This window comes from Hyaena hyaena, unplaced genomic scaffold (assembly GCF_003009895.1).
Source record: "Hyaena hyaena isolate Hyena2069 unplaced genomic scaffold, ASM300989v1 scaffold_115, whole genome shotgun sequence".
Lineage (NCBI taxonomy): Eukaryota > Metazoa > Chordata > Mammalia > Carnivora > Hyaenidae > Hyaena > Hyaena hyaena.
Window position 1 is genome coordinate 2,976,419 of NW_024080747.1, and position 25,081 is coordinate 3,001,499.

Sequence of the window (25,081 nt, forward strand, 5' to 3'; positions counted from 1 at the left end):
TGCTTCAGATTCTATTCTCTCTCTCTCTCTGACCCTCCCCTGCTCACGCTCTCTCTCTCCCTCTCTCTGAAATAAATAAGATTTAAAAAAATTTTTTAAATCTTTACAAAATTTTAAAAAGTTATATAAAAGAAATCCTAACTTTCCAAAAAAAAAAAAAAACCCCAGAAAGATTAGAAGACGTATGTACATAATGTATACAAACCAAATGATTTATAAAAGTCTTAGAAAACATAGAAATAAATTATAACAGTATTCCAAATAGGAGAAAGATTATACCTAGCTGGGAATTAGGCAAACCTTTCCATGATTATCAGGAATCAAGTGTCAGTAGGGACAAAAAAGGATAGAGATGGGAACTTATATTGGCGACCTGTGCTTCTGAGTATATTTAATTTAATCGTTTGTAAAGAACCACAAATATATTCCAGTAAATACAGACAATTTAACATGCATTCCTTCCACAATCTTTTTTCTCATATTTTTGTTGCCATTGTGTTCAAATTACATGAGACATTTTAAGACCTATAACCTAGAGGAGATGTTTCATTAAGACGAGCTTCTGTCTTAATAACTCGCTCTATTTGTTAAAAAGAAACTGCCTTTGTTTCTTGCCCAATTTTAAGTCTGTATCATTGAGTCCCATAAAAGGGAGTGTGTAGGTTTCTAAGTAACCCAGATATTTCTTGGATGTCTGGAAATCCACACCCACGTTAGTTACACTGGTTTTTGAGATTTTACAAGACAAGGTTTGGAGGCAGAGCACTTTTGACAAACACACCTAGAGTGTCTTCGTATTTGTTTTTAAACTCAGGACAGCTCAAAGACAGTATTCTAGGACCCAGCTTATTCAAACAATGGCTCTCCTTTGAAATAAGATAGTCTGCCTCCCTTAAAGGCATAGTAGTCACCTCTGACACGAGGAATGGAAGGTAAAATAAAGTATGTGGAGAACCAATTTTCCATTGCCGGATTTTTTTAAAAAACTGGTTTGCATTAACTCCTTTCTAGGTGACTGGCCTAGGCCAGAGGATGCATAGGGCAGGTTAGGTCAGTCACCCCTGAGTCTGATGTGAAAGGTTTGATGTGGTCAAGGAAGAGGTGTGGAAAAGGGTGTAGGTACCATGGAGATCTGTAACAAAGGAAGCAAGCATATTCAAGGTTGAATTTCCCCCCAAGGAGAGAATACACAAAACAAAAAAAAAAATTTTTTTTTTATGTACAAAAGGGCAACAGACAAAATAATCTCACCTTATCTGAGATCTTTAGCAAACAATATTTAATGTCAGTCCCTTTAATCCCACCCTTGTTGAGAGAGAGAGAGAGATTGAGAGAGAATGAGAGCAAGAGAAGGGGAGAGGAAGAAAATCGATAGTAATGATGAATGGCAAGCTGGAAAGATAAGGTGGGATAAGGGAATCTGAAATGTCAGGGTGTCTCCTGTCCTGGGAACCTTTGAAGCACGCTCCATGACGAATCCCATTATCTCCAGGCTTAGAATATTCCTACAAAGATGGATAGAAAAACCAAAGGTCTTTGGAAAGCGGGGCCACAGCTCTGTGCTCAAGGCTGCAGTAAATTTTGCATTGCGTGACGTGAGGATGGGCGGGGGGAGCCCCAGGCGGTGGGGTGGACTGGAGGGGCACTTCTACCTGCACACACCTCAGCCGGGTGGGGAATGGGGTGGGGGTGGGGGTGGGGGTGAGGGTGGGAGTGGGTGCCGAGCTAGAATGCAAATCGGCCTCTTGGAGTGGCCAATCAGAAGTCAGGTGAGGGAATTTGGGTCCCCACCCCAACTGGGTGTGTCAGCACGTGTGTGGTGTTCTGGGACCTTTGTCCCGCAAAGTCACTCTGGGCGGGCACCCCGTGCTCCCTTTTTCTGGTCCGATCTGCTTGCCTCTTTCCTCCTCCACACCCACCTCGCGAGTCGTGTCTCCTCCTCATCCCGCCACAAATTCCCTCCCGCGCCTCTCGGGGTAAGAGCTCGCGGCACTGCGGCCCCGCGCGCGGAGCGAGGCACCCGCCAGGGTGCTGGGGCCGCGGCACCGGCCGCTGGCAGTTCCGCGCGGGTGCAGGCGGCCAGCCAGGCTCCGACACCGCGGCGCTCCTGCCCGCGCGGGGCCGTGCTCCGCCTGTCCTGAGGCAGCCCTGCCAGCCTTGCGCCGGCCGGCCCGCTCCCGACTGTGGGTCTGTCCTGTGGGGCTCCGGAAACTCTCGCAGCGTCCAGAACACAGAAAATAGACTCATCACCTAATTCGCCAGGGAGCCCAAGCGCTGCGGGGCCGCGGCGCTGCCTGCCCCCGCTCCTCCCCCCCCCCCCCCCCCCCCCCCCCCCCCCCCCCCCCCCGCCGCCCGGGCTCGGGCAGCCTCTCGGAGTCACACAGCACCCCCCTCCCACCCCCGGCAGACAAAGGGCCCGGGCAAACTCGCCGCCCGGCCTCCTTGCGCTCCGGGGAGGCGGCGGCGCCCGCGGTGGATCGCGCAAGGAGGCGCGCGCGGGGCAAGGAGCCGCGGCCGCGGGAGCGCGGTCCCGGAAAGAGCCGCGAGATGCGCCTTACTCACATCTGCTGCTGCTGCCTCTTTTACCAGCTGGGGGTCTTGTCGAATGGGATCGTTTCAGGTAAGTTCTCCCGAGACTTTGAGCTTTGCTTCCTGACTCCCCCGGCGGAAACCGAGAACGCACGGGGAGGCAGGGCTGGTGCAGCCGGTGCGCGGCGAACAGGGGGCTCCGTGGGCAGCAATAAAGAGGAGCGTGCGGGTGCAGATGAGAGGGTCACGCTCGCGAGCGAAGTGCACTTCTCTCGACCTCCTGGAATGGCCCGCCTTCCTCTGAGAGTAGAAATATTTGCAAAGGTACGTTTGCAGCACCTAGGGGGAAATGGGGGAGTACAGAAATTGATAGCGACGCTTTGCTCTGACATATACTTAATAATTTATCTGTGTTGGAGTCTTTGCACCGGGTTTCCTTCAGCAACCAAGCGCTGTCACCAAACTTTGCTGCCCCACTCCTTCACCCCTCCCCCCCCCATATCATCGCACTTTTATTTTGAAAATGCTGGGGTCTGTAATCTGATCGCGAGGCTCAGGGGTTGCAAGCGGTTCAGGGGCTAGTCGGGGGGTCTCCAGCGCATTAACACGAGAGCCTGGTGTCTGCACCGTGTGAGCCTGGGAATGCTTGTGCTCGTGGAACCGCGGCACTTTAAGCCCTGCACTTCTCTGTCTGCCCCGCCCGCAGGGCTGCAGTTCACCCCCGACCGCGAGGAGTGGGAAGTCGTGTTTCCTGCACTCTGGCGCCGGGAGCCGGTGGATGCGGCGGGCGGCAGCGGGGGCAGCGCGGACCCGGGCTGGGTGCGCGGCGCAGGGGGAGGCGCAGGCGCCCGGACGCAGGCGGCCGGCAGCTCCCGCGAGGTGCGCTCCGTGGCCCCGGCGCCGCCGGAGGAGCCCGCCGAGGGCCAGTCCGCACCCCGGCCGCCACCTCGGCCGCCGTCGCCGCCAGCGGGCGAGGAGGACGAGGAGTTCGAATCGCAGGAGCTGCCGCGGGGACCCGGCGGGGCTGCCGCCCTGTCCCCGGGCGCCCCGGCCTCGTGGCAGCCGCCGCCCCCACAGCCACCCGCGTCTCCTCCCCCGGCTCAGGAAGCCGAGCCGGACGGCGACGAGGTACTGCTGCGGATCCCGGCCTTCTCCCGGGACCTGTACCTGCTGCTCCGGAGAGACGGCCGCTTCCTGGCGCCGCGCTTCGCGGTGGAACAGCGGCCGAGTCCCGGCCCCGTCCCGACGCTGGCAGCGGCGGCCCGGCGCCCTCCGGCGCCGCCGGACGCCTCCTGCTTCTACACCGGGGCTGTGCTGCAGCAGCCCGGCTCTCTGGCCTCTTTCAGCACCTGTGGAGGTGGCCTGGTAAGCGCTCTTCCTTCCCCAGCTCTCCACTTTCCCGCCACTCCTCCCTCTGCCCTTAGAGACCAGGCTGCTTTGCATGGACCCTGAACTTCACCCTAGTCTGAACCACGCAGGAGTCCATCCCGTCCACCTCCCGCTGAACATCTCCAAGGCAGTCAGTGAGTCTGAAGGCTAATTGGATGGATTAACAGCCTTCTCTTTCTATCTAGTTGTACGTTTCTTCCGAACATTGTATCAAACTGCCTGGGGGTAACTCTTCCTGCTGGTTTTGCTTCTCTGTTTTCCAAAATAAGCTCACCACGTGGCTTCTTTTAGGAGTTTGGAAGACCACCAATCCGCTCACTGCGGAATCTCCTCCATTTTTGCCCCCTCCCAGCCCACCCCCAGTTCCACATTTATTCTCTCTCTCTCTTTTTTCGTGTCCTACTTCAAAGTTGTCGGAACACTGTAATCCTCTAGGGAATTATATTCTGACAGCTGTCTAGCATTTAAACACATGCACAGCCACACAGGACACCTGTTCAGTGTTCTCTGAGGGACAGGAGTTGAGAAGTAACTGAAAGATTGGGAGCTGCAGACTCTGATGACCTTAGAACCCACTCAGGAATCGAAAGGTCATGAATCTGTGGTTTAATTTTCCGTTTGCGAGGTTCGCGTGCCCACTCCACAGAAGAAAGTAGACATAAGGTAAAATGTACCATTTTAACTACTCGTTGATGTACAGTTCAGAGGTAGTAAGTACATCCGCCTTATTTGGGGCATCATCATCGTGGCCTTTATTTACCGGTTTAAGGCAAAACCCGCAACTGAAAACAACTGTTGTGAGTTGTGGCTTCATTTTGCCATCTCTAGTGAGCCATTGATGAAATCCACAAGGACTTGTCTGAAAACAACCTGCTCACTGATAGAAAAATCCAGTAGTAATGGAGAGCAGAAAATATTGGTGCAATCAAAGCCACCCAAAGCCATGAAATGGAAAAAAGATGGTTAAAAATCCAGACAAAATGAAACTGGAAATTTTTACCTATGCCCTCCTAAGGTCTCAGAGTCAAATGATGTAAATTGCTGGACAGGGCTATATTTTACCAGATGCTCATAATGATGAATATTCAAATATGGACATTTTTAGCCATGAGTGAAAAAAGTTGGCCTGGAAAAATTACACGAAAAGCTTTTAAAAATGTTTTTTGTGGAACTGATGTTTGAATACTTCACTAGGGGAAACATTTTGTGGGGATTTCATTGTCCATCAGTTTTTGGCCAGAGATTAAATAATTACATATAGAAAGTTCCTGGTGTGGTAGAAGCAGTAGGGGATAAAGCATTTCACTGTGTTGAAATGTGGGCTTTTGGTCAGATTTTCCAAATGAGCTATGCCTTCTCTCCATACTTAAAGGAGCAAAGTTAAAATTATGAGTAGGTTTTTCATAGACTGAATAGGAGTTTGACATACCTCCCTGTTTATCATGTTGGACTTTTACTCACTTTTCCTATTAGCCACATATGTATATGTTCTGAACTGGGAAGTCTTTGTTATTGAGGAAATCTGACATTGCCAGCAATACAGTATAGCAGTCAGACTTTTGAGTATAAAGTTAGGCAGATAGCCAAGAAGAGTGGGTTTGTTACTCCACACTCTACCAGGCCAGCCCTATTTCCCTTAAGAAGGTGAATTAGGAAAGAGAGCATAATCTGTTATCTGATCTTTACCATTGGCTTGTACTCTGACAATTGACAAGTTACTTCTCTGGCGTTCAGTTTTCATTAGTAAAATTAAAGGACTGAATGATTTACTTAAAAACCGGAGGATAGAGTTAAAATTCTATTAGATGTTAAAGGTTTCCTACATCCTACATTAGGGGCTTACAGATTAGGAGAAAGGCATCATACACAAGTGGTTATGACACAGGTATCGTTGGGACGATGACATAATGAATCAAGTCTTATGCCTGAGGTAAAATCCAGTTTGGGGAGTTGGAGAAGGCTTCCCAAAGCAGACAGAATTTAACGGAGTTTTGAAGCATCAGGAGGCATTCCCCCAGGCAGTATGGGGCAGAAGAGTGTTTTGGGTAGAGGGGTGAGGCTGAAGATTTAAAAGTGCACACTTTACCAAGGGAATGAAAATAAGAATCTCCTGCGATTAGGCCAGGAGGGACAATAAGGGGGAAATGATCCTAAAATGTCTGCTGAGACCAGACCTCAAAAGTCTTATCTGCTGGAGTATGGGCTTTTTCTAACCGTTGATTATCAAAGGGCTACGTACTTGATCTTCTTTATTTCCAGAATTCTGTGATCCAGTAATTCTAATGGGAGTCACGATGACTTTCTACGGGAGGTGAATTATTTATCAAGTGCAACTGCTTTTCTTTTGCAACAGTGTTTTTTTTTCCTTCTAAGTAAAAGCTTTCCGGTTGTTAGTTGCTTAGAAAAGAGTAGATAACTAAGTCTACCTTCCCCCACCACCTTTCAGCAGCTAGTTTTGCCTTTTAGTGCCTGAACTCAATGCCTTTTGGATTACTGCATATTTGAAAAGATCCCAAAGTCTCTATCAAAGGAAATATACCATCAGCTATCCAGTATTGCAAGGTGGTAAACACTTGTAAGGCTGGCCAATTCATTCTCCAGATATCAGTTTAACTTGTGCTGTGACAGGAAAAGTGCGAGAATAGATATTTGGGGTACATAGCTAGGTGATGCCTCTTCAAAGTACTTAATCATTCTGGATCTTGTGTTTCCTATTTATTTATTTTTTTTTTAATTTTTTTTTTTTAAATGTTTTATTTATTTCTAGGAGAGAGAGAGAGAGACAGCGTGAGCAGGGGAGGGTCAGAGAGAGAGGGAGTCACAGACTGAAACAGGCTCCAGGCTCTGAGCTGGCAGTCAGCACAGAGCCCGACGCGGGGCTCGAACCCACGAACCGCGAGATCGTGACCTAAGCGAAAGTCGGACGCTTAACAGACTAAGCCACCCAGGCGCCCCTTGTGTTTCCTATTTATAAAATGTACAAATTGTATTTGCATGTCTAGCAGCTGATGTATGAAGTGTTCTTACTGTTTCCATTTCCCCTTATTAGTCTCTAATATTGAACAATAATCTTATTTGAGCCATATTAGACCCAGTAGGCCCCTAAATATCATAATACCAAGCAATTAAACATTTATTGAGCAGTTTCTCTGAGCAAGGCATTGTGCAGATACAGAGAATACAAAAAGAAGATGAAGCAGCCTTGATAAGTTTCAAGGAGCTCGCAGCCTGGCTTGTCAGTGACAAATGGCAACAGAAGAATACAATAGCTTGAGATATGTACAAATGTAGGTATGCCCCAAGTGCTTTGATGCTACTGTGTTATGCCTTTCTTCCCACATCCACAACGTTACAAGATACCTGATTTTGAGTTGGCACTCAGTAAAAAACACTGAAGAAAATGCAGTATATACAATACTTTATTATATTTTATTTATATTTTAAATAACAATCTCTAAATATTAAAATGCAAAAAAGCAACAAATTAATTTTTATGAATGAGTGCAACAGTTATGCTTGCTCAAGATTAACACATGGGTTTTTAAAAAAAAATTTTTTTTAATGTTTATTTTTAAGAGAGAGAGACACAGAGTGTGAGCGGGAGAGGGTCAGAGAAAGAGGGAGGCACAGAATCCGAAGCAGGCTTCAAGCTCTGAGCTGTTAGCACAGAGCCCTCTGTGGGGCTCGAACCCATAAACTATGAGATCATGACCTGAGCCAAAGTAGGATGCTCAACTGACTGAGGTACCGAGGCTCCCCAGGTTTGTTTTGTTTTAAAACAAGCACACCTAAGGAGGATAAGGTAGATCAGTACACAACTTGCATATGGTTCCCTTTAAATGGACTTTGGAAATGAGTATCACTAACATTGGGATTATTCTTCCAGGACGATAAAGAGTGACTACTAAAACTTTATGCACTTAATTTTTAAGTGTTATACAGTAATTGTTTTTATTCTTTATACAAAATCTGCACCATGTGTAAATTCAAAATTTTTTTGGCAGCTTAATCCTTTTTTTGAATCACACAATATCTGATGCTCCAGCAAGTTTTGAACAGTTAAATATTTTAGGGTATCCATTTTGGCCAAGGTACTTTATTGGACACCAGTACTAAGGCAGGAGGAGAGGGTGTCAGGGAAGGGTGGGGGAAAGGCTCGTACACAAGTGAAATTGGGAAGAAGAAATGAAATCAACATCCAAAGGAAAAAAAATGAAGACTGCAGATTAACCTCACACATCTGTCTTCTTTGTTCAAGCTAAATCTTAGGAATGACAGAAAAGATCTTCTAAATAAATCAAAAGCATTATTATAAAAAATGCCACTAGATATGTTGAATATCTCCTGGAAGACTGATGACAGTTTGGACTGGATTAATGGAATACACAGATATTAGGAAACATCTGTGAATGGTGGGGGCTTGCACAGAATTATGGGAACGCAGGGAGCAGAAGTGGCATTGGATTTTTTTTCATGTCCAGTTATGACAATCCATGGAAGCCAAATGTGTGTGCCTACGCAAAGTCCTGGGCATGTTGGTGACACCAGAGGACCCTGTCTCCTCCTCAAAAGATGATCTGTTGCCTTCCCACACCCAGCAGAAGGTCCCACCTCTTTTGCCAAATAACTGGAGGAGTCACCACAGATAGGTGAGCGGAGAAACCAAAGGTTATGAGCTGATACCCAAGAATATCACAGTTCTAAGAAAAAGAACCTTAAGAGTCCTCGAGCTCTGGCAAGTTAATATATGAGGCAACAAAATTAATAGAATACATAAGGTACTTTAATGGAAGTACAAGAATGGATATATATTCATGGAAAAAAGAAATTTAAAAAATACAACAACATCTGCTACCCGGAAAAAAGGATTAGCTACAATGGATCTAAGAATAAGTGGTCATTAGAATTAAAAACTCCATTAGTGAACTGACAAGTAAATTTCTAACCTAGAAAATCAAACCCAGAAATTATCCCAGTACATAGTATAAATATTCACACAAATGGACCCACAATATGAGAGAAAAGTTGTGAGCCATGAATCATAGATCTAGATGTTTCAGATTTAGTAGCAGTTAACTTTTAAAAGTAAGTGAAAGGGTGGGATTTTGTGTGTGTGTGTGTGTGTGAATGTACTATAATTTATTTCACCAATGTCCTGTTGTTTCTAATTTCTCATTTTTATAAATAACTCCCTGAGAAAAACTTATACAGTAAACTTTGAGCACATGCCTGATTATTTACTTACATCCATTTAAAGGATAGAATTTTTTAAATGCATGCAATCTACCCTAATATACTACCCTATATAAATCACATATATATAATATATATATATAATATAATGTATATATATAATGTACATATATAATGTATATATATAATATTATATATATATATCAGTTCACCTTTGGGTGTGAGTGACCCTACTCCTTTGAAGGAAGGTCGGATAACTGGCATTCCTGGTGAGCCTTACTCAGAATGCATACAAATCAATTTCCAATATAGGTTTCTATGTTTGGAAGAAAAACTAAAGACAGATTTAGCCCAATTTTTTATTTTAATGTTTTTTTATTTATATCTGAGAGAGAGAGAGACAGCTTGAATAGGGGAGGGTCAGAGATAGAGGGAGACACAGAATCGGAAGCAGGCTTCAGACTCTGAGCTGTCAGCACAGAGCCCCCGGTGCGGGGTTCGAACCCATAAACTGCGAGATCATGACCTGAGCCAAAGTCGGACACTCAACCGACTGAGCCACCCAGGCGCCCCAGAGTTAGCCTAATTTTTGTGTAGAGTCCTTGACTTCTAAAAATTTCAAATCTTTTACAGTTGTTTCATCCCAAATAAAATAAGAGCAGTTTTCTTTTAGCGACTTCACCTTTCTAAAGTTCTTCCAGAATTTTCATGGAAGCAAGGACGCTTTTGCATTCATATGTCACTGTTAAATATTTAGTGTTCGGTTAGATTACGTGATTACAAAATGTACCTATGTGTGTTCAAACAAATGCAGCTGATTCTTGGTAAACATCCAGGCTGATTGGTGGAAATAATTGCATGTAGCAAGACAAGGGAGGAATCTCCTAGCTTTGCACATTCTGCATGTGGTATGCCTCAGTGATCATATTTTCTAGATGGCGTGTAGAGTGTTATTTAATTCAATGATTCGAGTTGATTTGCTGATGTAACCAATAATGGTTAGGTAGATGTTAACAGAGTTTTTTTTTTTTTTGTATCATAATCACACTTCCAGTGATACAGGAAGACACACACCTTCAGATAGAAGGATGAATCACCAAGGTCAGAGAGGCCTAAGTAGAGACCCATACATAGACACATTTTGGGAGAAATTAGAAAGTCAGAAATAAAGAGAAAACTCTACACGTTTAATAAAGGAATGATGATCGCTAATGGAATGAGTGTCAGGTGGATGCTAGAGGATCCTGAGTTGATTGTTTCAAGAGTTCTGAGGAAACGTGATTTTGAATCGTGCCCTCAGCCCAACTACCATTCGATTTTTTTTCAAGTTCTTATTTAAATTCCAGGTAGTTAACAGCCAGTGTATTATTAGTTTCAGGTGTAGAATTTAATGATTCATCACTTACATACAATACCAGGTGTTCATCACAAGTGCCTCCTTAATTCCCATCCCCTATTTCACCCATCCCCCCCAACCATCAGTTCTCTATAGTTAAGAGCCAAACTACCATTCAAACCTAAAGGCAAAATAAAATCATTTTCAAAATGATAAGGATTCACACTTTTCCAAACAGAACCTCCAAAAAGGTATTCAATGAAGTCTTCTTCCAACACCTTTTCTCCATTTTTTACTATATTCCTTCCTAGATGTAGGTAAGGTTATTAGTTTCTACTGTATGATCTAGAAGCAGTTGATGCATAAGCAAATAAACGTGTATATATCAATTTAAAGCTTTTAAGTCTGCATTATTATACACATACACATGCGTGCACATGAGATTATCACATGAGTGCACAGAGAGATTCCTCTTTCTTTTTTGGATAGTTTCTTTTTATCTGATTGCAAGTATGTTCCAGAATCTATTTAATCAGTTTGGTGTTGATGTACATTTGATTGATTCTAATACTTTCTGATTATGAGCAGTGCTAAATAAATAGGACTCTGTAGATATGCCATTTTGTCTATGCAATGTCAGTCTTTGTCAAAGGGCATGTATATTGGTAATTTGGGGTGATATTGCCTGATTGTACCCCACAGAGGTGGTACTACTTTATATTCTCAGGCCAACAGAGTATGAGAGTATATATTTCCCCTGTGCTTTTGCCAGTATGGGTGTTAATTACGGATACTGATGTTTGTGAAATCTAATAGGTAAAAAATGTTATCTCAGTATAGATTTAATTGATAGTCTTTGGGTATTTTTGGTGATGCTGAGCATTTATTCATATTTTTATTCTTTCCCTGGAAATGTACTGTTTACATCTTCTACTAACTTTTTAAGAGTTTAATTGATTTATTTTGAGAGAGACCGAGAACATGATGGGGGAAGGAGCAGAGCATCCCAAGCAGGCTCCACACTTTCAGTGCAGAGCCGGACGCAGGGCTTGAACTCACAAACCAGAATCATGACCTGAGACAAAACCAAGAGTTAGACACTTAACTGGCTGAGCCACTCGGGCATCCCTTCTATTCACTTTTTTTAAAAAGATTTTTAGTCTTTTTCATTTCTAACTCCAGAACCCTTTTTGTATTAGTTTTTTTTTTAAAGATAAATGTTAATAACAAAATAATACATGCTGAGTATAGCAAATTTAGAAAATATATAAAATATATCATCTGTAAACTTACCATCCATAGATACTTTTTAGTGTATATGTAAAAAAGGAAACATAAATATCAAGTACATATTCACAATTATTTTCAAATTTATTGGTAAGCCAGTAAAAGCAAATTTTCTCAAACATTATTTCTGGTTTCTTAGACTGGCACAAATTATGCAAACTAACAATATCGAGGGGCCATGCTTGGGGGACACCTTATCTTATACATTATGGGAGAGCTAGTTTTTAGAGCCTTTTGTATTATATGTACTTACATTTTAAGTGTGCTCACCCTTCTTTTCAGGAATGTTCATATGTGTGCAGATGATTTACATATAAGCCTATTCATTGCAGTGTTGTTTTTAAGAGCAGAACATTGTAAGTATTCATCATTAGTGGGCTAGTTACATGTATATATTGTGCTGAACTCCTGGAGACCAAAAAGAGAAAAGAAATAATTCCTTTCTATAACATATTTACAGTCTTCAAGGAGCTGTTTCTTTGCCTCAACTTCTTGTCTTCCCTCTGTCCATTACAGTTCTCTGATTTAGGAGGTGTTCAGTGTGTCTTTATTAACGTGAAGAACACATTGCTTTAAGGCTTTCTGTGGTTTCTGGTTCAGAATTCAGAATGGTGTGGATGATCATGGTTCTGCCAACAGTGACACATGAGAGAAGTTTCTGTGTATGGAGTGTGCAGATACTCCATTCTTCTTTAAGGAAATGATACAGTGAATCCAAATTAAAAAAATCTAATAAGAATCATCATGCTGATGGATTGACATTGAAATAAGTTCTTTAATCATGTATTAATGTATATCTTAATATCTGGAGAGAATTCAGGCATGGACCAATTTTATGAGAAGAACTTTTGCTTAATAATATTTGCCTATTGAATATTATGTATTTATTTGAAAGTTATTAGCTGACTCATAATATGACATACTTTTTTAAATTCAGGAAATTCTTTACAGGGTCCTTTAAATATTTTTTTATGCAACCCTAAATTCAGCACGTTTTTATTGAGCTCGTGTGCAATTGTTTCTGCTTAATTGCAATTACATTTTTACCCCAGATGGTTTTATGGGTTTCTGTTTACCAAGTAAAGATAATGAGGAGTTCCAGGTTGCTGATAGATGGGAAGTACCTTAAGTTAGGAAATTGATTTTGACCTATTATGAGGCAGTGGGACAAACCAGTAGTCCCTCTTGGATTATGATTTGGGGGGTTTCCCAAAAGGAAATTTTAAGATTCCCTTAGCTAAGCAAGGACCATAACTTGCTTCAGAGTGCATTTAGGGTGCAGCCATAGTGAGCACATCATCTTGTCTCCATCTCATCTTTATTCTTGTGCCAAGCCCTAGACTGAGAGAAGTGAGAAAATGGGAACTAAGCCATTTTAATGCTACCCAGATATTTGTGCAGAATTATTGTGTGACGGTGTTGAGAAGGCCCTTGGGATTAGAGAGCTTTGTACTTGACTTTTCCAACAAGAGAAACTCCATTTCATTTCATAATTAATGTGCGTATATCTGCAATAAATTATTAACTGTTTAGGCTTTCATTCAGATGAGCAGGGAATGGAGCTTATGAGCCCAGGCCACTTTTGGCATTATTTAATATCTTCTGCTTTCCTGTTGCTTTCCGTTAAAAAAAGAAAAAAAAAAGAAAGAAAATCTCAGCATTTGTTTTCTTCACAAGCACATAAAGATGTTTTGCCCCAGGTTTGTTTTCATTTTCTTTCTTTCTTTCTTTCTTTCTTTCTTTCTTTCTTTCTTTCTTTCTTTCTTTCTTTCTTTCTTTCTCTCTCTCTCTCTCTCTCTCTCTCTCTCTCTTTCTCTCCCTCTCTCCCTCCCTCCCTCCTTCTTCCTCCCTCCCTCCCTCCCTCACTCTCTCCCTCCCTCCCTCTCTCTCTCCCTTTCTCTCTTTTGCTCTTTCTTTCTTTCTTTCCTCTGACTTCTGCCTGGCTTCATTTAAAATACATGATCAGTAATAAAATAAAATAAAATAAAATACGTGACCACTTTTTGCAGTGAGCCTACATCACTGGCTCTTTGTTCATGCTTCTTGGTGCTCTTTTTCTTAAAGTCTGGTGTGCAGACAGCTTTATCAAAATCATGGTAGTGGGGGTGAGATTGAGGGGCTTGGAATTCTCCATTTAAGTCAGAATCCCCGACTGGGTCTCAAACTCAAGAAATGCATTTAGAAAGAATCCAAGGTAATTCTTGTGCAAGCTAGTTTTTGAGGGTAGCCACTCAAATTTTAAGTGACTTTGAAAACTCCAGCACTCAAGATCTTTAATGACTAGATTTACATACACCAAACTTTACACCGTAGGTGTCTTGAATGAATTCTAATACTCTTTGGTAGCTCCTGTAGTGAACTTGGATACCTTCTGTCTTTCCCTTTGACATCCTCCTAGGAACCCACTCAAATGCTATTAAGCTGGAAAGGATTTTATGGATTTCAAATTGTTATTCAACAAGCTATAAATGTGAACTAGTTGGGAGGCGGTATAATGGGACCTTTATACCAGTATGAATGTTATCCTCCTCTTTAGGTGAAAAAGTGTACAAAACCTGAACCTTGCTTCCCATTTCAGAATTTAGAAGGCAGCCAAGCTGAATTACTACAAACTGTCATCAACAGTTTTCTGGGAAATCTAGCAGGAGACTCACCCCACATGTTTTACAGCACTTATTGTAGTGACATAAAGTTTATCAGCAATGAAACATTTCTTCATACTGAGAAGGACCTGCCTTGCCAGCAAGATCAGACCTGGATGAATGAGGGCTGCGGTGCATTTTAGAGGAATATTAGACAATCATTGAGAAAATTATAAACTTTTTTTTAAGAGGTTACCTGTACTGGAGTGGCAGTGAGGTGTGGTCAGGTTAAGAGGACCTTGGAGATGTGTTATCATGAAAGGGTAAACGATCTCAAATGGCAGATGTAAAATAACAAGTCTTATCTACTCGTTCACCTTCTGTGACTTTGGATGTCAGGGGTCCTGTAAAACTCATTAGATTTAACAGTCAAAACACATTAACCTACTAAAAGGAATAGCCAGGCAGATAATTATATCAACTAATCTGATAGGTGCAAATAGTGTGTTTTCATTATTCCTTGGCTTTAAATGTATGTAAGTAATATGTGATAAGTACATTTTCATGATAAAAGTATTATCAGCAAATATTTTAGTGTGCCCACTTCATAGACCAGCAGATCAGTTATTGACCAAGGAACTTACATATATAATTGGCATAGGGTCTCTGTGTTGTTTTCTGACTCTGGCTGTGTGCTTGCAGACAGAATAAATGACACTGCAGAATTTTATAGCAAGAAAATAGAAAGTTTGAGCCATTTATTATGGAACCAACAATTATGCACAAATATAACTAACAAAGTATAACGTCTGAGTGGTCCACTGTGGAGATATCTATTAATAAATTGAATTTAATGTCCTTTTTTATCTACTAACATGGATAATTCCTATGTCTTTGTAGATCTCCAGTTAGAATTTTGTCACTTCAAAATAGGTAGTTCTAATTAGTAATATTTTAAAAAGCATTGAATTGGTATCTTTTTAAAAAAAATTATTTACTTTGAGAGAGAGCACATGCATGCGCACACATGCAAGTTGAGAAAAGACAGAGAGAGAGGGAAAGAGAGAATCCCAAGCAGGCTCCATGCTGTTAGTACAGATTCTGATGACTGGCTCCATCCTATGAACCTGAGATCTTAACCCGATCCAACATCAAGAGCAAGGCATTTGACTGACTGAACTACTCAAGCGCCTCCAATCAGTATCCAGGTTGGAAGTTTCTATGTAAACATTTTTCTAAGTAGAATCTAATTGTTTCTCATTAGTGAGACAGATTCATGAATACACCAAGCCGATTTTTCTAGGGTAAATCTGTAATTAAGATGTAACATAAAGGACATTGTGAATGCTTTTTTCCCCCTATTATCTCCTTTCTGGTATGATTTATATACCCTAAAATTCCCCCAAATGTACAATGCAGTGACTTTAAGTACATTCACAGAATTGTGCAGCCATCGCTGCTCTCCAGTTTTAGAACATTTCCATCACCCCTTTCACTCAATCTCATTTGCAGTCACTTTGTTCCTCCCCCGTCCCAGGCAACCACTAATCTACTTTCTGACGCAATAGATTACATTTCATATACATGAAAACATAAAATTCGGTCTAACTTCTTAAACTTTGTGTAATGTTTTTGAAGCTTGTCTGTGTGGTAGCATGTATCAGTAGTTCTTTTTCTTTTTCTTTCTTTTTTTTTTTTTTTTGCTGAATATTAGCCATTGTTGCTATAACACCACATTTTATTTACCATGTTTGGGTTGTTTCCACTCTTTCTCTATTATGAATAATGCTAATATGAACCATCATTGTGTAGGTATATATATATAGTCATTCCCAGAAGTAGACATCTAGGAGTAGAGTTGCTACGTTATATGGTACATATAAGTTTAATATTTTTGAAATCAGGCAGATTCTTTCACAAAGGACTGCATCAGTCTCCATTCCCATCACCAACATGTCAGGATTCCAGTTTCTCCACATCCTCAACAGCACTTGTTATTGTGTCTTTATGATTATAACTAATAATGTGGCTCTGCAATAGTATCTCTTTGTGGTTTTGATTTGCATTTCTCTGGTGTCAGTGTTGAGTATCTTGTCATGTGCCGTCCTGTAGCCACTCATAAATCATCTTTGGGGAAATGTTTAATCTGATCTTTTGCGTGTTTTAAATTAGATTTTTTTAAGCTTTCTAATATTTGCTTTTTAAGAGTTCTTTATATACTTGGGTATAAAGGTATAAATCTTTTGTCAGATATATGATTTGCTAATGTTTTCTTCCAGTCTGTGTGTTTTTGTTCAGTTTCTTAATGGTGTCTTTTAAAGCTAATTTCTATAAATTTTGAGAAAAAATCCAGTTTATCACTTTTTTTCTTTATCAAACATACTTCTGCTATTGTGCCTAATAACTCTGTGTCTAACTCAAAGTTGCATAGACTTTCTCCCACTGCTTGCTTGGGTTTTCTTCCATACTTTTGGTTATCATATTTAGGTTTGTGACTTATTTTGAGTTAGTTTTTGTGTATGGTATAAGGTCAGGGATTCAAATTAATCTCTTTGTGTGTCTATATCCAATTTTCTCTCAACACCATTTACTAGAAAAAGTATTCTTTTCTCATGAAATGCCATAAGACTTTTGTCAAAAGTCAACCATAAATGCAAGTTTACTTTGAATTATTAATATTGTTTGTTATATATATGTTTATCCGTATCTCAATCTCTATCAATATGTTTATCCTTATGTCACTACTGTCAGTCTTGATTTTTGTAGCTTTATAATCTGTTTTGAATTTTGAGAACTTTAAGTTTGATTTCTTTTTAAAAAAGTGTTTTGGCTATTCTCTATCCTTTGCATTTCTATACAGACTTTAGCATCAGATTGTTAATATCAACGTAAAGTCTGCTGGGTCTTTCATAGTATTGTTTAAAGATCGATTTAGGGAAGCATTTCCATCTTAAACAACACAAAAGCATTTTTGCTCTGGAAATTATTATTATTTTTTTCTGAGAGAGACACACACACAGCGTGAGCTGGGGAGGGTCAGAGAGAGAGGGAGACACAGAATCCAAAACAGGCTCCAGGCTCTGAGCTAGCTGTCAGCACAGAGCCCGACGTGAGGCTTGGACCCACGAACCGTGAGATTATGATCTGATCCGAAGCTGGATGCTCAACCGACTGAGCCACCCAGACGCCCCTGGAAATTATTATTATTAGAATGATCTTTCGGGGAGGTTTTTGAACACCATGTTGATTGATAAGGAATAGAAGTAGCTACTGATAGCCCATATTATAGTGTACATCATTTAAAATTAATAAGGATTTATGGGGGCAAGAAAAGGCACTCATTTGGAGTTATACCAGTAAGATATACAAAATAGGAGATTGTACAGTCGTGTCTTTGCAGGACTGGGAACTGAATCTAGGTATCATACTCCAGGGCTGCTTCATATACTCCTCTGCTGTGAAAAAGACAAAAGTTGTTAGGTTCAGGGTTCAAATAAACAAATAAATCCAAACAAACTTACAAAATCTAAATCATCCTTTTCAGGAAGTAGCTTTCAGTCACCAACACTCAGAGTTATTCCCTAAGTGTAAATTTATATCCGAATTATTGTATGTTTATTTAAACAGAGCCAAGATTTCCAGTATACGACCTTTTATTAAAAAACCAAAGCAGTATGCTTTCTCTGATAATCTGAGTGTCGACAGATGTCTTCCAGCTATAGGAATCACGAGTGAGAAAATGATAGGCTAATAAAGGCCCTTAGATAGTTCATGTATTTGTCATTAATAATGATATAAAGAAATCTAGTAAAGGATAGAAATACTATATTTAGTGAATTCCAATAGATAGTTTTTCACATTTTAGTACCTGTTACATAGGGGTGTATCAGAAAACTGAGAGCATCTTAGAATTGATGAAATTTAATGTGAAAGCAAATACGGAGTTGGTGTCATTTTAGGAAGTGAACATTTATGAATGTCTAGTTGCAACACTTGTCCAGAAAAAAAACCTGGCTCATGAAATAAAAGGTAACAATATCCAAATAGTTATATTTAAATATTTTGAATAACAATGTAGGGGGATGTACATAGGAAATCTTTATAGTGGGTTTCATTTTTTTAGTGTGCTTAAATTTCTTTTGCTTACGTTGACTGTGTGTCAGGAATAAGCCAAATTTTCATCACTGTAAATCTTAATTCTTAGCTGTAAAGAGTAAAATGATGGCCCAAGAATTCTAGTGGGACAGATGCTTTGGAGTGGTCAGTGGAAAATGGACCAGACATAATAACAAACACCACTTGAAATTTGGGTCCAAATTTAAGCTGATAGAATGGTAAATTAAAGAAATATGTTTGACTACTAATTTAATTCCCATGATTGCTTATTTTGCATTTTCAGTTTCTCTAGTTCTTTCTCCTTGTCAGGCCCGAAGAGTTTACACAATTTGTGTGAATCGACACAACCTTCCTTGGAGAGAGGGAGAGTCAGGAAGGGGGTTGGTGGTGGGAAAGATGAAAGAGGAGATGCAAACCCACTGGTGCATATTTAGAGTGTGTTTTAACTTAAGAACGTGGAAACCCATTATATCTATTTGAAATGCTTTTGGAATAACATGCTAACGCATCCCTGGGGACTGGCCAGCACTGCACATTAACATGGTTTAAGAGAGCTCCAAAGCATTTGCCTATAGTTAGCTCAGTGGTAGTATTTTAGTAAGTGTTCTAATAACTTGGCTGCTCTGGCCTTGGCTGTGGAGTCTCCACAAGTGCACAGTGTCCAGTTTTGGGGTGCTTGGTCACATGGTCTTACGTGTTTTGAACCTATTAATAACTCACCATAGGCTTGTAAGAGAATATATCAGACTCTATATTGGAACTGCATAATCAACTGTCTACTTAACCCTTCCGTCATTTCTTTCCTTTACCTATTCCTCCAGAAGATACACATTCAGTTCTGTTCAGTGCTTACATCCCCTCCTATTCCTGTAATTCTGAGATGGATTTTATAATAAATTAATCTTGGAGACTTCAAAAGTGTACAGTATAAGTGCAAGAGAAAACAATGGAAGACCACCATAGTATTATAAATGGTTATAACTCTGATAATAATGTAGGTGTTTATGGTACTTTACAGTTTATAAACTGTATTTACAAAATTGTTTTTTTAACTTACTTTGAGAGAAAGAGAGAGAGACAGAGCACATGCATGCAAGCAGGAGAGACACAAAGGGAAAGAGAATCCCCAGCAGGCTACAGTGAGGAGCCCGATGTGGGACTCAATCTCACTAACAGAACCCTGTGATCACAACCTGAGCCTAAATCAAGAGTTGAATACTTAACCGACTGAGCCACCCAGGTGCCCCTACAAAATCTTTTGTGATATGTATACACATTTTAGAAAGGAAGTGACCTGCTCAAACAAGTGCATAGGTGTGAATAGCTTCCCGTGCTAGTGGTATACAAGAAACATACCCACAAGAAATGGAAGAGGTATTGGAGTTTTCCTCTAATCCTACCTACAAGGGCAGTAAGCAAGTGTTGCCTCCACCTTTTCCTTTATCAAATCAATAGAGAAAGATGAGTGAATAGAATTCTGTTTGCATCAATTTTTAGAAAGAAAGACCTGAGGCCTAGTATATAATAGCTATACTTTCTGAGCACTACTGTATGCCTTACTTATAAGCACCCTGCCATAGGGATGACTGATATCATAGAAACCCACTGAGATACATACTGTCACTCGATTTTATAAATAAGGATCCTGAAGCTCATGGATATGGTCTAAATTACCCATATTAGGCAGCTGGTAAAGCTGGGAGGTGAAATTCAAAGTCACATCTGTGTGTGTGTGTGTGTGTGTGTGTGTGCGTGTGTATGTGTGTGCCCGTGCGCGTGTGCACAGGTACACGTGCAGGTGATGAAATTATTTTGTAGCTACTGTTTTATTTATCAGAGGCATGCAACATTCACATAATTTTAATTCTTTGATCCAAAGTACAGAGTGGAAATTGACATGGAGGGGATATAAAAATAGAATCTGACATGGTAGAAATTACTGATTTTTTATTTTTTAAAATTTATTTTTAGAGAGAGAAAGTGTGTGAGCAGGGGAGAGGGGCAGAAGGAGAGAGAGAATCTCGAGTAGGCTCTGTGCTCAGTGCAAAGACCAACATAAGGTTTGATCTCCCGGCCCTGAGATTATGACCTGAGCTGATATCAAGAGTTGAATGCTCAACCCACTGAGCCACCCAGATGCCCCAGAAATTACTCATTTTTAACGCAACCTGTCTTTCCTTGCTTCTAGTTGCTGTCTTGTATTAGTATCCTTAAAAAAATTAGAGCAAGAAATTAGCACACAGTAGAGGGATTTTCTTTAAAATATGCCTGCCAGAGTCCAATACCATAAATACTCCTGGAAGCAAAGAATTCATTAATTTCACTTGCCAGTTTCATTTTTGGAAAATGCAGTTGGAAAATCCTGGCATATCTTGGACATAATCTTGGTTTTGTTCTTCGGAATATATAGAATGCTGTATTTCTCTTGTGACAGATGGTAATGATGGTGACAACTGCTACGAACAGAATGATAATTTATGAATCAGTTTAATTTGGGGCAGTCTACCTTGAGGTTTCTAATAGTTACATGATTAATTTTTACAGTAATTTTATAGGCAGTAATCCCTGAGAGAAAAGAAACCAATGAGGAATTCACGTGTTCTGTCCCAGTTGACAGCCTGGGAGAGGCTGCAGCACTGAAGGAGGAAAACAGTAGAGCCTAGCATTCTTACTGAACTCAAGAGACAAGATTGGGATTTGAGAGAGGCCAAGGAGGTCAGAATTTGCCAAAGTAGTAAAGAAGACGGAGCGGTGCATTTAGGGGAGCCTCACGTGCAGAGGGTTCTTCTGGAGTCTTTGGCTGAATCCTGATCTAAGTGACATTTGTGGGACGTTCTACCCCACCACCCCAGAACACACATTATTTTTCCAGTGCACAGAGGCTATATTTTCATATAATACCTTATTCTGGGCCATGAAGTAAGTCTCCGTCAAGTTAAGGGGAGTGAAATAATGCAAAGTAAGTTTTCTGAGTCCAACCAAATTAAAATAGAAATCATCAAGGGAAATGTATTTGGGATCTCCTCAAATATTTGGAAATGAAATAATATACTTTTAGATAACATAGGGGTCAAGGAATAATTCGCAAAAGAAAATAGAAATTATTGGGAGGTGAATGCAAATAGAATACAACATATGATTTGTGCAGTGAATGCAGTGGAAGTGGTGCATAGAGGAAATACTTGCATCACATACATAGAAAAACAATATCTCAATGACCTAAGTATATTCTTGAAGAAATTAGAAAAGGAAGAGCAAATGAAACCTAAACTAATCAGAAAAGTGAAATAAAAATGAGAGCTGATATCATTGAAAAATAGAATAGAACAGTAAGAGGGAAAATTAGTCAAATCAAAAGCTGATGCATTAAAAAAATTAATAAACCCCTATTTGTCAAGAAAAAAAGATAAAAAACACAAATTCTTCCAGGCACCTGGGTAGTCCTATCAGTTCAATGTTTGACTCTTAATTTTGGCTCGAGTCATGATCTCAGGGTTTGTGAGTTTGAGCCCCACATTAGTATCCATGCTGACAGCACAGAGCCTGCTTGGCATTTCTGCTCCCCTCCTCAGCTTGTGCTTTCTCTCTCTCTCTCTCTCTCTCTCTCTCTCAAAATAAATAAACTAAAAAACCCCCACAATTTTTTCTTCCCAGAAGAAAGATTAGTAAGTCTGAACAGCATTATATCTAACAAGAAATTGAATTTGTAGTTAAAAACTCTACTGAGGCAAAAATGACTCACCTCATGATTCTATCCAACATTTAAGAGGCTTCAGTCACCTAGATGCTCTTTGTAGGAGTCAAGTTGAATTATCCCCTCACTCTTTTTGCTTTTCTGTCCCATATATGTGGAATGGAAGATACTTCATGTGGAGTATTTTGTTCCCTTTATGTCACCAGATTATGAAACCTACCATGTTTCTTAATTCCCAAAGACCACGGGGATCCAAAAAAAGTTACATCATATTATACATATATTTGCAAAATTTCCATCGAGTGCTGCTCTAAACACTTGTTTACATTACAACAGAACTTGGAAGAACTGAGAACTGTTCTTGGTGATACTCCGTGACATCACAGTAATTGTCTACTACTATCTACATCATCCTCTCCCACTAACCACCAACCCCTTATTATTACGTTTCTGGAGGTCGTACCATCACCATTTGCTGTGTTCCCTGACATATTTGTCATCAGTTATTTTTGTGTTGAGATTTTCTAAATGAATTTTTATAAAAACATCCTTTTAGGAAAATTCCATTCTTTTTCTAAAAGTTTTTAAAATGTTTATTTATATTTGAGAGAGGGAACAGGGGCAGAGGGTTAGCAGGGAAGGGGCAGAGAAAAAGGGAGACACAGAATCTGAAGCAGGCTCCAGGCTCTGAGCTGTCAGCACAGAGCCCGACGTGGGGCTCGAACCCACTAACGTGAGATCACAACTGAGCTGAAGTCAGAAGCTGAACCGACTGAGCCACCCAGGTGCCCAAAGAAAATGCCATTCTTAGGATATTCTTTGGATGTATACATAGAGCCATAGGTAAATAATATTTATGGTCTTTTCATACACTTAATTTTGCCAATAAAATATAAATGGGATTACATATTCTCTGTCTTCTCTAAATTTTGACTTAACTGCATGACAGATTTTTATTCAAATGGGATAGTAATAGTTTATTAGTTATATACATCACAAATCTTGAAGTTTATAGGCTTGAGATCATTGCATGCCATTTATGTAAATCTTTTTGTAAACAACTATATAACAGTCCATTATATGAGAGCCCAATAATTTACTTAAACTGCTAATATAACTTTTTAGTTAAGAGCTCTGTCACCTATTATCTTTTACTTTGGATAAGATATTTAGTCTCTCCAACATTCTGCTTCATATTTAAAACAAGGAAAAATATTTCCTCTTTCATATGGTTGTGATTGAGATTAGAGAAATAAGGCAACTAATTACTCCCGGAGCAGGATTTCTCAACCTCACCACTAATGACATTTTGGGTAGGATCAATGCTGTTTGGGGGGCTGTTTTATGCATTGTACGATGCTTAATAGCATGCCCCGGCAGGAGAGGCAAGAATGTCTAGCCATGCCAGATTCTGCAGTGTCCCTCCCTGGAGTGGGAGACCCAAATACATCCACTGAGAATCACCATTGTACACAAGTGGTATCAAGTCTGCTACATGAAGCTGGACATACACAAAGCAAAGGCTTCTGGAATGATCTTTGTACCGACTGCATTATGGGTGGCTCTTGCTGCACTTGTGCCTGGTAGTGGCCGTTAAGAAAGGTTCCCATGTTGCCAGGGTTTTATGTTGCTGCCATTTTTACACGGACACAAATAACAATAATTTCACAATACCACAGTCAGTTACGTAGATCATCGTGTACCTCTATGAGTATATCTACCAGCAATATTCCTGGAGATGTTATCTTTGAGGAGAGAGGCAACACAGGGCTTGCAGTATTGAAATTTTGGTGTATTCTGCTAAATCACCTTCCAAAAATGCTAGACCAGTTTACACTCTCACCTACTGTACCTAAGAGCGCCCTTTTCCTTGTAATCCTCATCCATAATGAATATTAACATTCTCTTTATGAAAGCATATTTTATGAATTTTTAATATTTTTTCATAACTCATCTTCTGTGGTTTACATGCACATAATCATTGCCTGTTTTCCATTAATCCTTTTGTCATTAAAAGCTACACCTCAGTCTCCAATAACACAACTATTCAAGGGAACAGAAAAGCACAGAGATTAAATACAGCTAGCACCCAGGTCTCATGGATGTTAACATTTTGCCATTTTTGCTTAAGACTTCTGACATTTTGCATATAATATTGAACCCCTCATGGTACTCTTCCGCAACCACTTTCTTTTCTGAGTCCCCATATGTAACCATTGGTCTCCAATTTGTATACATATTTTCCATCCATACTTTAATAATTGTATTAAATAGGTATGCATCCATAAAAATGTATAATAGCATTGTTTTCTATTATAAAAATTTGTGCAAATGGAATCATACCGCACACAACTTTCTAGAACTTGGCTTTTTATAATTCCTATTGTTTTTTTGAATTCTTGAATTTAATTTTTTAAAAATCTGGAACACTTCATGAATTTGCCTCTTACTCTTGTGCTGTGGCCATGCCAGTCTTTTCTGTGTTGATCTAGTTTTACTACATATGCTGCCAAAGTGAGCACATCTTGTCCACCTTTTAACTGTAATGTTTGTTTGTGTACTGTATAGTTTATACATTCTCCTATTGATAAATATTCATTCGCCTCTCCCTCCCTTTAGTTTTTATAATAATGATCATCTTTTCATGAGTTTGGTGTGCAAACGTGTGGGAATTTCTCTTGGGTGTACACTATCAATAATATGTTGCCTTAGGAGATACTCATCTTCATATAATTATTATAAATCAATATATGAATGTATAAATAATATAATTATAAAAATATATAAATATGTTATTTATAATTTGTATTATATCATAAAATATATATGAATATATAAATTATATATTATAATAATATAATTATTATAAAAATAAATAATATATTTGTTATATATTATCAAATTGTTCTTCAAGGTCATTATTGATACTTTTTCCTCTTGGCTGCTGTGTGTCTT

The 25,081-nt window shown here is 40.0% G+C and overlaps 1 protein-coding gene and 1 non-coding gene across 5 annotated transcripts in view; one reads left to right on the top strand and one right to left on the bottom strand.

The window, feature by feature from the left end:
* The first annotated feature begins 2,258 nt into the window (after positions 1-2,258).
* The window catches only part of ADAMTS19 (ADAM metallopeptidase with thrombospondin type 1 motif 19), a 239,082-nt gene continuing 216,259 nt past the window's right edge, over positions 2,259-25,081 (top strand). For 3 of the 4 annotated variants that reach the window (XM_039236682.1, XM_039236684.1, XM_039236683.1), the window contains exons 1-2: positions 2,461-2,620; positions 3,236-3,894. In XM_039236682.1, coding sequence (XP_039092613.1) covers positions 2,548-2,620; positions 3,236-3,894 — 732 coding nt within the window. In that variant the 5' untranslated portion in view covers positions 2,461-2,547. Of the gene's footprint in view, positions 2,621-3,235; positions 3,895-25,081 lie in introns of all 4 variants that reach the window. The other variant, XM_039236685.1, reaches the window with a different exon arrangement.
* On the bottom strand, positions 24,542-24,648 carry LOC120234753. The gene has a single exon (XR_005529191.1). It is a non-coding gene; the product is annotated as a U6 spliceosomal RNA (small nuclear RNA).